General features: G+C 37.4%; 1 protein-coding gene across 1 annotated transcript in view; it reads right to left on the minus strand.

Moving 5' to 3' along the window:
• Window positions 1-251: 251 nt before the first annotated feature.
• Window positions 252-18,727, minus strand: part of PTPRQ (protein tyrosine phosphatase receptor type Q) — a 239,119-nt gene continuing 220,643 nt past the window's right edge. The window contains exons 43-48 of the mRNA XM_063447145.1: window positions 18,367-18,501; window positions 18,125-18,250; window positions 17,122-17,270; window positions 3,129-3,264; window positions 2,164-2,290; window positions 252-654 (exon numbers count right to left, since the gene is read on the minus strand). Coding sequence (XP_063303215.1) covers window positions 617-654; window positions 2,164-2,290; window positions 3,129-3,264; window positions 17,122-17,270; window positions 18,125-18,250; window positions 18,367-18,501 — 711 coding nt within the window. The 3' untranslated portion in view covers window positions 252-616. The remainder of the gene's footprint in view (window positions 655-2,163; window positions 2,291-3,128; window positions 3,265-17,121; window positions 17,271-18,124; window positions 18,251-18,366; window positions 18,502-18,727) is intronic.

An 18,727-nucleotide genomic window follows, 5' to 3' on the forward strand; every position in this document is an offset into this window, starting at 1 on the left:
AATATGAACAATTTGTTCGGCTCTGTTGATACCATGTCTTAGTTTAGGAAAAAGAGTCAAAAAGAGAAAAAAAAAAGCATCTTTTTTTGTAATTATTATTTTTTTTTAAATTAACATTTAATTAACTGTTTCAAGTACCAACTTCACTAAACTACTACTTTATGAGTTCTATTATATATACTTAATGGAATGTTTACTGCCCAATAAATTTATAAAATCCACAATCAAACCACGATTGAAAGTGCTTTTATTTTATTTATTTTTTAATTCATAACAAATCAAAAATACAACAGAAATCAAACCAAAATATCCACACAGAGGACAGTAATACTTTACATTAACTTTGGCTCTGTTTTATCTCTTCCAAGATAAAAAAAGTAAAACAAAAAATATCGAGTCACATTTTGGTATGTTACTCGGGGCTGTGCAAGGGGAGCTTGTTCTTTGTTTTATTAAGTGCACATAATTTTATTACCATCATTACTTTAAGGCACAGCAATAGTGAAACATTGGAATGATTGGTTTTCACAGCTATTCTTGTCCACAGACCAGAACTCTTTGGCTCCAGTGACAAGAAAGATGTAGTTATTGTGTCATTTTACATTCTCATTGTTCTCTACATTGTTGTTTCTTCCCATTCAAGCTCTACATCCCCTGAAAACATGAAAAGATAGGTTAATTTAGGAAATATTTTGTTATCAACATTTGCTTTAAAAAAAGTTAATTTGCACGTGTCAAGTAGTTGGAGATCACTATAATAGTGCACAGTAGTACTTGTGAACTTTGCACACATTTGCACAGCCAGGAACTTAAGCACCCTATAGGCAAGTGAAGGGATTTGGAAAATTACAATATCTCTCAACCCTCTGTTAACAATAGTTTATTGAATTACCCCAGCTTGTGTGGTAATGGTAATGCTACCATTCTGTTCAAATTGTTGCTAGTCTAAGCAGCCCGTCAAGTGTTCAATTTATATACTGACTTTAAATTGTCATAATATTTTATTACTATTATAAAAAATACATGTAACATAGCAGCTATTGCATATATATAGGTAAATATCTATTTTCAGAGCATATCTTGGCTTACCCTTGCATCAAGGAGGCAGCCATCTTGAATTCCTCTCTGATGAGATGAAACTGCCTTATCCAAAGTTTGCATAGGTAAGCGAGAGCTAGTGAATGTGTCACAAACCTGATATCAAATGTCAGGACTTCCTCTTTAAAGGGACACTCCAGGCACTCAAACCACTTCTGCTCATTGGAGTGGTCTGGGTGCCAACTCCCACTACCCTTAACCCTGCAAGTGTAATTATTGCAGTTTTCATAAACTGCAATAATTACCTTGCAGGGTTAACTCCACCTCTAGTGGCTGTCTACCAGACAGCCACTAGAGGGCACTTCCTGGTTCCTAGCACAGGAAACCTGTGCTAGAGCGTCGCTGGACGTCCTCACGCTGTGTGAGGACCTCCAGCGTCGCTCGAAACCCCATAGGAAAGCATTGAAATGATTTTTCAATGCTTTCCTATGGGGAGACGTAATGCGCTTGCGCGGCATTAGGTCTCCTCGGCCAGTGGGCGGGATCAGTCTCGCCCACCGGCCGACGCAATGGACAGGAGGAGCGTCGCGGAGGAGGAGACAGCGACGAGGGACATCGCCGCTGCCTCAGGTAAGTGACTGAAGGGGTTTTCACCCCTTCAGTAACCGGGGATTGGGGGGTGGGAGGGAGAGGGACCCTCCAGTGCCAGGAAAATGGATCGTTTTCCTGGCACTGGAGTTTCCCTTTAAGTGTTGTTATATAAAAATAATTAAATTTGCAGCATTACCTGTTCTGTTTCTGGCAGCTAATGAGCTCGTTAACACAAGCTGCATGATGAGCAATTACTAACTAACGACTGTCTTACGTTGGATAGCAACACTGAAAAAGGTTCCACTCACTAAACGTCTGTTCACAAGACTAGCCTCCGATAAACACAGGGGCTGCCTTGCTGAGAATTAACACAATGATACACTGTTATAAGAATTAAGAATATATTGTTAAAATAGAGTTGTGCATTGGAAATTGGAAATACCAAGAACAGAATACAGGTCTGACGCACCCAAAATCCTGCATTCCATGAATAAAGATAAAATAATTAACTGGGCACATTCTATGTATGTTTACCTTCCATGGCATCCAAAGAGTCCATTTTCTGAAGAGCAGGATAATTTACAAAACAGATTGCAGCCTGATTGCTGCCTTTGCTTGCTAGTAAGTCCACAGCACATTGATGTAAAAATATGTACTGTGCCTGCAAATAAAATGGAGTTGTTTTTATTATAATTCATTTTAACCAAGATATCTGTCAAATTCATTGATGGCCAACTAGTTCTACAGTTCTTAGTCTGGTGAAGAGCAAATAAACATGACCTCGCCAGAAGATACATAATACTGCACTTAATATCACACCTTCCAGTATTCCCCACCTCTGTAACCCTAAATGACATTTCTGAAAAAAATTGGCAGAGGTCTAAGCAGTAAGACCTTTTTTACTTATTCACACGGCTGCTAGGGCAATACTGATACAAACTATAAAAATCTTGTCAGTACCCATTACAAAAAAATATATACTGTTGAAAGAGTCTTGTGCACTGTTATTTTATCTGATCTCTGATAAGAGATAATATGAATAAAATAAACAAAGAAAAAGTACCATACTAGTTAATCTGCCTACATCTGTTGAAGATCATTAAAATTCTATTGTGAAACACTAGCACATTGTGAATGAGGTTGCCATCAGAACACACAGATCGCTGATATTCTACATTTAGCATTAGAGTTCATCCCCATAAAGGAGATGGATGAGTGAAAACGTCTGCAAAACCCTTGGAACCAGAGTGATCAGCTATGTAAGGGCTACCCAGAAGGTAGATCCTCGGCATTTGCATGTCTAATATTCTGATCATGCAAAATTAAGCATCCTGGTAGTTGTAGTTTTGCAATACCTGGATATTTATCTTTTGTCCATAACCTTGGTAGTTTGTTCATAGTCAGTTTAAAAGTATGACAAAGGCTAACTAGATACCACTAAACAGCATGCAGATGGCTATTTTTGTCTATTTTGTTTCCAGGAATTGAAAAGTACTTACCAGGTTTTGTACCATACACATTCGCTCACTTCTTAGCTCTGCTACAAGTCCATAAATGTCCACAAAATCATGGTGGTTAATATGCTGAACTAAATGATCCAATGCAACAAACACTCCTGTTCTCCCAACCCCAGCACTAGAAACAATGAAAATATTTCATTATAAAAACTATAACACATATACTTGACTATAACAAACATAGTCAAATGAAAGAAAAAAAATCCTATGAAGCTAATAAACTATTGCATACATTGTTAATGCCGTCCTCGATGATTTCAAGAATATGGATATCAGCCCTCTTTAGTATATATTTATTAAATCATTTTGTAAAAATCTGATAACATTCGTATCTTGTAATATCTTTTTTATTGGACTAACATAATTTTTTAATGACAAGCTTTCGGGAGAATCTCCCTTTCACATCACTGGACTAATACAGCTACAATCCCTACTTAAATCATTTTAAAAGTTTTTCCAAAAATATTAAAACATTTCTCATGCTTATCCAGCAATACTTTGATATGTAGACATTATTAGGGATGGTTGGACGCAGACACTCTATTGCTGAAGAATACATATGATGGCATTTTCTTGACAGAGTGAAATATTCTAGAGTTTCTGAAAAGGCAATAATGCTAAGCAAAACCACACGACATGACAAAACTATAAAAACACAAATTTTATTCTAAAAAATAGTTACAAGACTTTTGGAAAATTAACTGTAGTAATGCACTTATTTTTCCCTGTAAATTCACCATATTAAATATAGGCATTTGCATATATTGTCCATAGTATTCTTTAAATTTAAAGGAAAATATTCATAAATAGGACAAAAATTAAATATAAAAAAATATTTGCCGTATAAAGTTTTCAACATTGTTTATAATGTTTGCTAGAGCATTTGTTCCATAGTTTATAAACTAGTTCTTGGAATAAATGTATACACATCATCTATAACACAGTTGCAAGGTTACCAGATATGTAAAACATGCTTAATATAGATGATTTGTAACTTACATCACTCAAAGTAGATAGTAATGTGAGAAAAGGTTTCTGTATTTTTCAAAGCATTCTCCATGGTGGAGTTTAGACTATCCCAAATGGTTAACGTATTGTAGAAAAAAGTAACATTATGGAGATAAATCTAACATGGACATCTGTTACAACTTCCATGGTCAACCAATATTCTAAAATGGCTATAGACATTTGTGTTGCCACGGCGGTTCCTTCTTTGAAGTGACATGACTGTACAGAGATGGATTAAAAAGTAAGGTAATTTTTGCTCAGCTCTTATATCAGCTCCAGAATTATAGACTTCCAAACCATCATCAGACTCTACAAATCATCGAGTAGCTTCACATGATAGATGTACTGCAAAGCGCCCTTTAAGCCATGTCGTTTTTATAAATACGGTCTACCAGGATGATTAGATATGCAACTGGCTCTCTAAAGGAAAATACCAGCATCCTTCGACTGAAATGTAATGGTTAATATTAGATTTTAGAGACATAGTTTCTATTCTCCTACAGCATACATCCAGGGTTATTCACTACAATGCGAATTCTAGAGAATTCAAAGTGAATTTCAAATGTTAGCCCAAAATGAGAAATGCTTCATCTGACTTGAGAGATGAAACCATATTGATTAGGAATTTCTCAGTGACAGCTAACCTATAAAATAAATCTGATTAGTGATTACATATAGGTAAAAATTAATCCAGCACCCACCTTAATTTATACCTTGCGAAAGGGCCTGGATCCCACCACAAAGGCCAGCACTTCAGCAACAAATTAGCAGATGGTCTAACACTCCGATTTTTTTGAAGTAACAATCCTATTGTTATATACTCACCAGGGGCTACAAGTGAGGACATAATAAATGCTGTGTTACTATAAAGAGAAAGAGTGCTGGACCTGCTGTTATTTTGTTGCTAATATTTAATCTAATAAAAATACATCTACATGTGTCAAGAGTGGAAGAGGAAAGACGTTTTTAAAAAATTGCATGTAAGTGCATATACAACCCATCTCTTAAACTACATCTAGGCTGTCTGGTGTCATATAGTCTGAGACCAGGATTGGTTGTTGATTTTTTGTTAATGGTAATACATTTTGGAAATTTAGTACCAGTAGAACTGTAATAAGGTAATGTTTGCAGCAGTATGTAATAACAGTTGGACTGTACATTCCTCTGATATTACATGGGGAATGGGTCAGCACTCTATAATATTAAAGTGACTGGACAATCCTTTGGTATGCTAATTAAGAAGGATTGCATATTATAGAAGAGGAGATTAAGAGCCTCTTGCCCAGGGGCAGTCAATCTTTGAGACTCCAGTTGTTGTGGACTACATTTCCCATAAAGATACACAGACTTAGCGAGAGAGAAGCTGATGCCAAGTTTGTATTGGTTGTGGGGTAATTAGGGCATAACCCAATATAAAGATACTAAGAAAGATTAGAGCGGGCTTGCAGAGAACAAGACCAATACTAATCCTATTACCCTTGTTGAAATTACTGATCAAGTATTAGGCTTGGTGCCTTAATTGATAATAATACAAACTTTATTAAATCCCTATATGGGTAAATAAGTCACACAAAAATTAAATAAAGTAAAGGTGTCAAAACAATGTGCACAAAAGGAAAGTAAAAATAAATACAATTAGTTGATTAAAAACTGTCACGGCTTTAATGGAAAGTCCAATATTAAACCCATAGAGACACACTAGCTAGTAGACCCAATACAGTGTTGCAAAGAGTTGCAATGATTAAAGGTACTAAGCTGTGTCTAGCTATAGGGGTAGTTTCAAATATTTATCCAGGAAGGAGAGTAGGAAGAGAGATATAGACATAATCTAGAGTATAGTTAACAAATTAATTAAAATTCAAAAATGTATATAAATATATCTCTTAGTCTCATTGCTCAAAAGGCACTTGTAAGCAGGAGAATGAATAAAGTCTCTAGTGGTAGAAATAGCAGATATATGGGGCAAATTCAGCGCAGCATATCCCAAACTGATTAGAGTAGCAATCAGGGTGCTAGCGATAGAGGAAAAGAGCCCCTATTAGTATATCTCAGCCAGTCTGAAATGTGTTCGATTAATGGTGTAAAAATCTGCAGATCCTGACCGGATTTTGCTTTGCTAGAGTTAAGTGCTGGATATGAAATAGCACTTAGTTATATGTAGCAGCTGGAAACAAAATACGATTATGATAGTATGGTAAATGCAACAGTCTACTGTGCTCTAAGGATACACAGTACCATATGAACTAAAAATCAAAAAGAGCAGTACTATACAGACTAAATTGAGATACCTACATATACTCCTTATAGTTGTGCTGTTGTAAATTCGGTTTTATACTAGCAAGAGATAACCCATCAATAAGTTACCTATTAAAGAGTCAGACTGTCACGTCTAAACATTTGTTATGAAGGAACACAACTGCAGATTTCTTATAGTTTGAATATTTATTATAAAAAGTAAAAGGTATTGACTTTAATTCCAATTTACAGGTACTGTAGCTTTAAGTAGTAAACGATAACTGAAGTCCACAATTATATGCACTGTAGCTTTAAGTAGTAACCGGTGACTGAATCAGAAAGAGTCCTTTAGTAGTATTAATTAATTAGGTGATAAGAAGTTACAATAGCTGTTCCATAGACTTTAACTGAAGTAAGACAGATGCAGCTAACTGAGACAAAGTATGAGTTGAAGTTAGCTGTAACGGGTTTGTTTTAACGAAGGACTTTGGAGACAGGAAATAACAGCTTTGAGATGCAACGCTTATCACAGAGGTTTTACTTAGCTTCCGGCACATAGAACACTGGTTCCCGAGATCTCCTCAGAGGCGGTTTATCCTGAATGGAGAGAGTTCAGCTTTAGTCGTGGATGAGGAAAGGTGAAGGGAACTTGAAGTCTTCCAGTCCGGTCCGGTAATAGAGGGCTTTCACAACGATGTTGCAGCCGGTTCGTGAGTACGGAACGTAGTTCAATAATCCAGCCTCGATCAGCTGGTGCGGTCAGATTAAACAGGGAGACCGTGTCATAAAGAGGTGTGGCTAAGCTCCGTGGAACCAGGAAGTAAGAGGATATTATAATTAAGGCATGACAGTATCCCCTCCTTAATGAGCAACCTCTGGGTGCTATTGACTTGGCTTGGAAGGGTAACGTTTGTGAAATTTGGAAATTAATTTGTCAGCATGAACGACAGAGGAGTTTTCCCATGTATCTTCATCAATTCCATATCCTTTCCATCTGATGAGGTATTGTAAAGAGCCACGATGGATCCTTGAATCCAGTATACTTTGAATTTTGTATTCTTCTTCGCCCTGGACCAATATGGGATCAGGAGAAGTAGTGACATTTCTTTGGAAAGGGTCAGGATGATGAGGCTTTAGCAAGGACACATGAAAAACAGGATGTAGCTTCAAAGTAGGTGGAAGTTTCAATTTAACAACATTACGGTTGATAACCGATAGTATTGGAAAAGGACCAAGAAAAAGGGAACTTAACGTCTTTGATGGACGGTTTGTAGAGATGTTCTTTGAGGAAAGCCAGACAAGATCACCGATTTTATAAGAGGGTGAAGGTTGTCTTTTTGTATCAAAAAACTTCTTTTGATTGGAGGAGGCCAATTCCAGATTTTCATGTAATTTCTTGAATAAAGAGGACATATGATTGGATCTTTGGCATACAGAACAAGATTTGACATAAGATTCAATAGTTTGGTCTTGACGAGGCCACCAATAGTATCTTTTAGACAATTCAAGGGTCTTTTTCATACCTGGATGACCTGCCAGAGGAGAATCATGAATAAATTCAAGTACTTTAATTCTGAAAGAGGGAGGTACATAAATCCGGTCTTTAAAATAGTAGAGACCGTTTTTCTTGGATAATTTCATTGATTTAGGAAGTTCAAGAGCATCTTCACTGAGATCTTTAATGTCGTCAATAAGAGAAGATAAGATTCCAATGACTGTAGGAGGAGGAAACTCCAGTTCGGTGTCAGAACAACATGAGGTTTTAGCTGGTTCTTTAGTAGACTGAAGAATTGGAATACGTTGTAAGCATGTTTTCTTGCAATAATCGGAATTAAAGGCAAGAGAGAAAGGAAACCATGAGATTTGAGGGTTGTGGTTCCTTAACCAGTTGATCCCTAATATAATAGGAAAAAATGATGATGAGATAACATCAAATATAAGACTTTCAGTATGAGTATGATTGATGGTTACTTTTAGAGGGATGGATTCATGAAGTATTGGTCCCGATGAAATGAGGGACCCGTCAATCACTTTAACAGGCACAGAAGTTCTTTTACGAACACAAGGAATTTTATTCTTTGTTACAAAGGCTGAGTCGATGAATACTCCATTTGCACCGGAATCGATAACAGCCTTGGTTATAATTCTTTTATTGTCCCACTGTAATACAAGAACGATAGGGGACATTTGAGTATTTGCTGTAGAGGGAAGTACACTTAGGATGGAAGAGGCATGAGACTGCCTACTGCCTTTTATCCGTTTCAATAAAGGACAATCAGAGACTAAATGAACTTGAGAGGCACAATACATGCAGAGGTTTAATATACGTCTTCGATTTTTCTCTTCAGGAGTGAGGGGACTTCTTATTATCCCTATTTCCATAGGTTCGATTGGTTCAGATGGGTTGTCAGGAGGCTTTGGAGCCCCTATTTCCATAGGTTCACTTGGTAAGGAAGTCTTTTCTGGAGCTTTTGAGGGAGTGAAAGGTTTGCGGTCTTTTGAAAGAAAAAGGGATTTTTCGGCCTTTCTTTCTCCTAATCTTCTGTCAATGCTGATTGATAGGCGAATTAGAGCGTTCAAATTAGTAGGGAGTTCTGTTCTAGATAGTTCATCTTTTACAGCTTCAGATAAACCAATTTGAAACTGGTTGCGCAATGTGATGTCATTCCATTGCGTTTCTATAGCCCATCTTTTGAATACAGCAATGTAATCTTCAACGGGTCTATTTCTTTGCTGTAGTGTTCTGATTGTTAAATCAGCTGTAGCTTGTTTGTTAGGATCTTCATAGAGAAGAGACATGGCTTCAAAAAATTCATCCAGTGAGTCTAAAATGGGGTCATCGTTTTCCAAAAAGGAATGGGCCCATGACATAGGTTCACCTCTTAGAAAGGAAATAACCGAGCAAACTTTAGTTCTTTCTGTAGGATAAGATCTAGGTTTCAAAGCAATTAATAGTTTGCAAGAGTTGAGGAACTCCCTATATCTGGAACGATCTCCATAGAACTTTTCAGGGTTACATACAGCAGGATCACTAGCCGAGTGCAGAATGGGTTGAGGTGTATGAGTTTGTAGATCTCTGACATAAGTGAGAATTCTTTCGTTAGTAACTTGCAGGTCTTGCACACTTTGGGCTAGTGTATTAACTCTATGATTCAGCGTAGTTATCGTGGAATCGAAATCTGCTGGATCCATTACAATGGTTGGATTATTCTGTCACGTCTAAACATTTGTTATGAAGGAACACAACTGCAGATTTCTTATAGTTTGAATATTTATTATAAAAAGTAAAAGGTATTGACTTTAATTCCAATTTACAGGTACTGTAGCTTTAAGTAGTAAACGATAACTGAAGTCCACAATTATATGCACTGTAGCTTTAAGTAGTAACCGGTGACTGAATCAGAAAGAGTCCTTTAGTAGTATTAATTAATTAGGTGATAAGAAGTTACAATAGCTGTTCCATAGACTTTAACTGAAGTAAGACAGATGCAGCTAACTGAGACAAAGTATGAGTTGAAGTTAGCTGTAACGGGTTTGTTTTAACGAAGGACTTTGGAGACAGGAAATAACAGCTTTGAGATGCAACGCTTATCACAGAGGTTTTACTTAGCTTCCGGCACATAGAACACTGGTTCCCGAGATCTCCTCAGAGGCGGTTTATCCTGAATGGAGAGAGTTCAGCTTTAGTCGTGGATGAGGAAAGGTGAAGGGAACTTGAAGTCTTCCAGTCCAGTCCGGTAATAGAGGGCTTTCACAACGATGTTGCAGCCGGTTCGTGAGTACGGAACGTAGTTCAATAATCCAGCCTCGATCAGCTGGTGCGGTCAGATTAAATAGGGAGACCGTGTCATAAAGAGGTGTGGCTAAGCTCCGTGGAACCAGGAAGTAAGAGGATATTATAATTAAGGCATGACAGTGACTAGCTGGGCTAATATCAAAGAGACTGCCATAGTTTGGTATAACTAGAGTAGAGCATGATACTATGTTAGTTGCTGCTAGGTCGGCAGTTAACTCCGGTACAAACTGCCTGATAAATTAAGATACTCCCACGAACAAATAGTTAGAAACATAGAAACATAGAATGGGATGGCAGGTAAGAACCATTCGGCCCATTTAGTCTGCCCAATTTTCTAAATACTCTCATTAGTCCCTGGCCTTATCTTATAGCTAGGATATCCTTATGCCTATCCCACGCATGCTTAAACACCTTTACTGTGTTAACCTCTACCACTTCAGCTGGAAGGCTATTCCATACATTCACTACCCTCTCAGTAAAGTAATACTTCCGGATATTATTTTTAAACCTTTGCCCCTCTAATTTAAGACGATGTCCTCTTGTTGTGGTAGTTATTCTTCTTTTAAATATGGTCTCGTCCTTTACTGAGTTCTATGAGTCAAAGTATAAAGACATTCAGGAGAGGTCCTAAGAAGTAAGATCCACAAGTGTGGTGTCTAACTCAACGCGCGTTTTGGCGCAGGCTTGCGCCTTTGTCATTTCCCATAATGCTCTTATAACCATAATGCTAGCAAAGCACATGGGAAGATGTAGTCCACAGCATCTGGAGTGCTGAAGGTTGCCTAGCTCATGCTTAAATTACAAGAAAAGTCACAGTGTCCCCACCCCCTCTCCTCCCCTCCCACACACACACTATTAAGTGGTTTTATAAACTCTGTTTTCCACAGTCCATTAGATAAGGAAAGGTTTCCAAACTATACTTTCATAGCAAGTAGCAGACATTAAATGGTTAGTCCAACCACCATGTGCAGCATTTCAAGCAGGTATATTTGCATTCATCTGCCAGGGGCTAGTTACACCTCCAGCACACATGACTTAGGCAGCCTGGACCTTTGTTACAGACTGCCAAATGTTAATTCTGTACAAGATGACTGCCTATTGTCAGTGCACACAGCATATTGGTGGTAGGTGTTATGAGCTAGTTTCAATGTCCCCTCCCTTGCTCCCTGCCTCCCTGTATTTTTGATTAATTAAGTACACTTTTTTCTCTGACCATGAAAGCCTCTTCCCTCCTTCTGTCCTCTCTCCTTTTCCTCACCTGCTCAGAGTGTGCGCATGTGCTCTGAGCTGGTAAAACAGGTGCGAGAGGCATTGATGTCAGATCCGGTCGTGGAGAGCAACACTGGAGTTCAGGTACGCTTTATTCTTCATTTTTAACTATTTAATGGGGGACCTAATTAGCTATTCCCTATAAACCCTGCTAAATCAAAAGAAAAGATACACTTGAATGGGTTGGAGTAATTGTTTAAGTGGGGATAACTCACATAATGTTTACTGAATTAACTGGTCAGTGTGGTCGTATTCAAACTTGTAACTTTTCAACCAACTCAAAATTCGTGAATAGTTAATCTTTCACCAAGTCAACCTTTACACTCAGTTTTAGGTCTTAGTTTAGGTCTGAAGTTGGCCCTTGAGGCAGAGACTCACATTAATAAGGTGGTGTTTTATAAAGGCCACTAATAACAGTAATAATTGTCCTTTGGAACACAGGACACTGTAGAAACACCATTACAGTATATGCATATTAATTTCAAGGTCATCCAAGCAATACATTTGTAACTTTGCTACCATGTCATCACTTTAACCTCATTTTGTTTATTAATGATAATCACTACCAATTTAGAAACAGAACTTTAACATTTTGACTTGCAAAGTAAATTGCTTGAAGTAATTTTCATTGCTATTTTATATTACACATGTAAAAAATAAATACGTAAAGTGCGCTGTGCCTTTAAGACCACTAAATATTAAAATAAAGTGAAACTATGTGTAATGTTATATAACACAAAAAGTGATCAAGTGCATACGTGCAAAATCACACTTAAAATTATGTGCAAATGATAAAAGGGCATATGTTGGGGGCGGGGCCGGACCGCCGAGCTGGATGGTCGCACTCGACACCAGCTCCTGCAAACTAGGCCCAAATAGGCAATGAAAATGCAATTTTGGGCAGACAGCCGTTCAGCATCGGTGGCCCTCAGCGGGCAGAGAGCCCTGGATCCAGGGAGAGGCTGGCCGAACGGGCTTCAGTCCCCAGGAGGAGGGTTCCTCAGTGGCACCTTAAGGCCTACTCTGGAGGTGAGCGGGGTGGACGGCCGCTGCCCCGCTGCCTGCCGATCAGCACCCAGCCATGAGTCGGTCCCGCGGGGAACTGGCCCCGAACCCCCCCTACTTGGACCGGGGGGTGATCCCGGTCCCCACCTTCAGGACCCGCACACCACAGAGCACCTACGGTGCCGTAGTAGGACTGCCAAAACCTGTAACCCAAGCACTGAAATAAAAGTGGCGGAGGGCATGTGCGATCACATTGAGACCACCAGCAGACCGGGACTACCAGCTTACACTCTCAAACCCAATCAAGCTACTCACCTCTGCTATGACCGGAGTCTCAGAGGCCTTCTCGGCACCACACTTAACATGGTGGATGCCGCGTGGTCTCCAAGACCCAGTGCTGGCCTAGAAGACATCCTCTCCAGGCTGAACCGGCACTTCACCGATTTTTGGCGGAGACTGAAACGGCGGATGAGCTGTCCAGCCTCTCCACCAACGAGTATCACCTGCATAACGCGACGCACCTCTCCACCAGCGGGAAAATCCCCAACATGGCGGCGAATCAAGCACCATTCTTCGCTGAAACGTACAGTGGCACCATGGAAGCGACTTCAAGGGCGCCAAACACGCTCGCAACCGCAGCCCGAAACGCAGGGGACTATACAAGCGACCGCAGAAGCGATCAACGAGCCTGCAATCAGGGACATCGTCCTGCAGTGTGACTGCTCGAGAAGGGACAGTGCGGTACCCCTGGCTGGCGTAGGTTAACCAGGGAGCCAGGACTAAAATCTGAGTTAGGCCCTTTGCCGCTCACCGCCACTATCAGCCCTCATAGCGGTGCTAGTGCCTATTAATCCATAATTAGTGATGTTACATATGATGAAAAATTGAGCAGTCTGACTAGAGGCCATGCAATTGTACCCTTGGTAATGTATGCTTACATGTATGCCTAAGCCTAATGCACTACATAAAGGATGTACGATGTAGTGACTAGGCAGAATTATTCATAAAAGGTGTTTTAAAGCGGGAAGTGTACTTAAAGCTAAGTCACAGCATAATTACTTATCGCCCAGTTATGTCAGTCGTTACACCCCCTTAACAGGCAGACCCAATGGTCCTCGCACACTCAACTTAGCAGATCATATTAGTCTAAGATTTTCGGCGATATGCATACTTGAACTGCTAAGGGGTTCTCACTGTTAATGTTTCTAGGTTTAATCTGCCACAAATGCAAATTGTTTGACTATTATGCTATTTTCCCTTCTGTTCCTAATTTTTCTACCTATGTATTACAAGAGACCTGCAACTTTCACTATGAGCAACAGTGTGCTCAATCTATGACTCTCGAAGTTAAATGCATAATTATCTTAGCATGTCATCTTGCAAGAATAAGCAAGTTATTCCTAAGCCATGTTTATATCCAACCTGATGTCAAACCATATGAATCTATATATAAAAAAGTGCATTGTTCCTCTATTCCCCACTGTAACTAATGTCATGCAATCTGCATGTGGATTGCCGTTGGGGTACCATATGTAAATGTATGCCTGTGATCAATATCTGCACTGCAAAAATAAAGAATTTAAAAAAAAAAAATTATGTGCAAATATTCTGCAAAAATATTAAAAATTATTTTTAAAAAACACACAAAAATACTTCACTTATTTCCCACTTTGGAATATACCTTTGGTCTTGTATATCAGTATTCCAATTTAAATCTCAAAAAAAGGGAAATACATAATCATAGGACAGTATGTTTGATAAATAAATGTATAAAATATGGAAAAGAAACACTCACAAAGGTAGAGCAATTTAGTCTGCTCTAAACTGAGATGGCATCTTGTGCAACATATGCCAACAGGTCCTGTAAAAACGCCGGCGCAGGACCAGAGGAGTCAACAACTCACTATTACACAGAGGAAGCATTACAAGAAGGGACTTTACAGCCTGGAAAGCGGTTTTTATTCTGTGAATACCAATAAAGATTTCTACTGTCACCACAGCTTCCAGTTTGCATATGTTGCACAAGATGCCATCCCAGTTTAGAGCAGACTAAATTGCTCTACCTTTGTGAGTGTTTCTTTTCCATATTTTATACATTTATTTATCAAACATACTGTCCTATGATTATGTATTTCCCTTTTTTTGAGATTTAAATTGGAATACTGATATACAAGACCAAAGGTATATTCCAAAGTGGGAAATAAGCGAAGTATTTTTGTGTGTTTTTTAAAAATAATTTTAAATATTTTTGCAGAATATTTGCACATAATTTTAAGTGTGATTTTGCACGTATGCACTTGATCACTTTTTTGTGTTATATAACATTACACATATTTTCACTTTATTTTAATATTTAGTGGTCTTAAAGGCACAGCGCACTTTATGTATTTATTTTTTATATGGTCACATGTGATAGAGCTTGTTCACTGTATATAGTGCTGCTTATTATATATTTATCATTAATTGAACCAGCGCCATCACATTACTTGTGTGTTTTTTGTATTTATATTACACATGTGCCAATTATTCACTCAGCGATAACATTAAAGAAGCTATTAGCTCAGAACTCACTTGACATACTGTACATTCTCGGTAGAGCAGTTATCAGCCTGAATGCATTATTTTACTTGGCCTATTTGTCTTTACCAGGCACTTCAAAGCAAGAGATATGTATAACATAACCTCGCATACTTTGCAAAAATGTCAACAAAACTCAGCACATTGCACATTTCATATGTTGTTGTAACATAATGGCTTTTAGTTGATATTGAAACATATTAAAGTACATTTTATTCAAGGATATCTCTGACTTTGTTTTATGTTGGTCTTAGAATGGCATACTGAAAGTCATCTGAAACTAACCATCAACCTATAGAACAGTGTTGACAAGATGATCTAATGGAGTTACTAATACCTTTTAAGATTATTACAAAAACAACATTGAAACAGGGAATAAAATACCTTTGAGATGCATTGAGGAGTTAACACTAAAGCAACCTACCTATGTTTGATGATTTGGGGAAATTGTGTTTGAACACAAAATGCTAAATTTCAGGAAATGTCAACCAAATGCAATATGATCAGAAGCAGAAAGCATACTATATTTCCCATTAGTGTCTGGGGAACTGAGATTTTATAACATTCACTGTGAAGCTTAATTTGGTCCATTAACAATTGTGGGACTCCCTTTATTTATATTTGTACTCCACAGAGCTTGTATAAGCAAAATGAGCCAAACCTCTGTAACATTGTTAAAGGAACCCTCTAAGCACAAAAACATAATTAGTACTGAGTATAGATCATGCTCCCACAGTCTAACTGTTTAACTCCTAGCCATTTAGGAGTTAAATCACTTTGGTTACGAAACTCTAGCCACACCTCCCCTGGCTGTGAACTCATTTTTTTTAACTTCTCTTACTGTGCAATGTGTTTAATTTAGAATGTCTTACCTTCTGCTCCTGTAGTTGCTTGCAAGAGCCTACAGCTGCCTCCTTTGTGTGATTAAAGTTAAATTATCAGAGCATGAGCTAAGAGCTTCTGATGTAAACACACAGTGCTGTAAAAATGTTTTTTTTTTTTTTTTATGAAGGCTGTGTGAGTCACAGCCAGGGGAGGTGTGACTAGGCTGCATAAACAAAGTGATTTAACTCCTCATTGGCAAATAATTGAACAGTGACATTGCAGGGGCATGATCCACACACCACAACTAATTCATTAAGCTAAAGAGTACCTTCATTACGGTCATAATATTATCTAGGCTTTTATAACTAAACTCTAATGTGTTCAAGAAAGGAATTAGAAGACGCATTTAAAAGTTGAAAGTTAATATTGTTTTACATAAATTAACAAATAATTTAGCCAACAGCAGACTGACTTCCTTAGCAAGAGAACGTTACAAGAATCCTTCAATGAAAATTCAACAGAAAATTACAGTGTTGCTCTTGTGAATTTCATATAAACCAATTTAGTTATTCATCATTCATAGTCCCGCAGATTCAATACTAAATATTTAAATACTGTTAATAAATATCACATTTCAATATTCCACCTATCGCTTCACAAATATACATTTTATAAACCACATAAACTGCACATTAAATATATGTTTGCCTGTCTGGATTATAACACTTCCTTAAGATTACCCATATAAAAAAGGTATGTATACTAAACCAGCTTAACAAATGAATCTGGAATAAAAGTTACATTATAAATACATTAAATAAAACCTATTGGAATTGGCATGCCATTTCAGAACATATTCAAGTATTTTAAGAAATGCTAAATTTATGCTGGTTTTAATTTTCATTGTATGTTGAAGTTTCTGATATTTCATAAAATGCATAACATTAAAAGGACACTCCAGAACCCTAAAGCATGTCAGCTTGCTAAAGTGCTTTATTCATGAAGAGTGTGCCCTCTTTTTTTTTCATTTAAGAAAAAGTAAAGATTTCAATCAAAATTTTCACTTTTATAAAAAATCATTGTTATATCTCCCAAGCTGTCAGTCAGACAACCAGTCTTGTTACTTCCTTTAAAGAAACACAATTAAATACAGGCATGCTTTCAGTGGGGGTATATAAACAAAACAGTATTTTTTTTATTTGTATTTGGGCAGAGTGCCCCTTTAAACTATATAGAACATCTAAGTGAATGAAGTTTTACCTGCAGTGCACAATAGTTGGTGTGTTTTCATGAGGTCTGCCTGCTCGAACCATCTTCACAAAATGAATTAAAGGTGTTGCATTTTCTGGTACCCCATGCTCTGGCCAAGATGAGAAGTTATATTGACGTACCATCATAAAATCTCCATGCTACACACCCACCAACCACAGAAAAACAAAGCATATTACTATGACAGAACAGTTATGATGCAATTTAGTGGTGTATTCACAACATATTAATTCTTAAATTTCCAAGTATAAAACCAGTAATTAATACCTTAAAATAAAACACAAATACAGAAGCGTTCAAAAAATTAGTCAAGCTCCACCAACGTGCACAATGACACAACTGAATAAAAATAAACTGTATGAACATTTACTGGGCTTAGGCGGTAAGTATAATGTAACACATTTGAGAGTTATTTATTGAACCAGGAATTGATTGGGAGATTTAAAATAATTTTTAGGCCAAAATAGATGAATTGGAACAATTCCTGAAATCACCAAATGTTTCATCTCAGCTATTTTGGTCTAAAATGTTTAAATATTGTGGACAATTTATGGTTTAATTAAATATCCTTCAAATTAAAACATAGCTAACTAGACCCAAGAGTTCTCTAAATATACACAGTGAACAGATCTATATAGTTAGTAAAGGGAAAAACACTGAATTGTATAGATCCTAAATTCAGTAGATCACCATAGAATTAATACTAAGCATAAATGGATTGGAATTTTTGGGGTTGTCTGCTGAATTCAACTGCTAAGAGTCGAAGAGTTGTGTCTGAATTTTTATTATTCAATGCTTGAGTAATAATTGCATTTAACTTAATTTTGGGTTTACTAAACAGCGTAGGTGGGACTCTGTAAGCAGCGTAAGGATTACTCTGCTTATCAAATAGCAATTCCCCCATTGACGTCTACAGGATAATTGCTATTTAATAAGCAGAGCAAACCCATTTACTCTGCTAGGAGGATACAGAATTGACAATATTTTAAATTACCCTTTCAACTTTTAAGTCACGTGTGGTCCAGTCAATCTGAACATCTTCCACAACTTTGGTAATGACAATGTCTCCAAAAACTGTAACTGGTTTATTGTCCTCGGGCCAGTACTGGTGACATCTGATCTATAAGAATAATCTTTTGTCAGTATGCATTCTCAAAAATAATGTTAACGAGTATATTTCTCATGCATAGGCATATCTACAGGATCAAATATTTTATCAAATATGAAAGAATTTACCCTTCCTTTTTCAAAGCACTGAGTAAGCATTACGATAGATTTTGCTCGTGTCTCCCAAACCATTCTCCAGAAATCTCCAACAGTGCCAGCCACTGGTCCTTGAGTTGCAATGAACTCATTTGGACAAATGTAACCCTATTCAAAATAAAAATATAGACAGACAACATGATATTGTTAATGTGTTAATGTTTCTTTATTCAAAAATGTCTCTCCCATAGACACAAACAAGTACATGAATTACGAAGTAAGGACAATGCTCCATAAGAACAGTAAGAGAGCACATGAACTATCAAAAAAACAAAAAACTTTTTAGGAACTTTTTGGTTATAGCATTTTTGTTTTTTTATTACTTACAATTTGT

Source organism: Pelobates fuscus, chromosome 3, assembly GCF_036172605.1.
Source record: "Pelobates fuscus isolate aPelFus1 chromosome 3, aPelFus1.pri, whole genome shotgun sequence".
Taxonomy (NCBI): domain Eukaryota; kingdom Metazoa; phylum Chordata; class Amphibia; order Anura; family Pelobatidae; genus Pelobates; species Pelobates fuscus.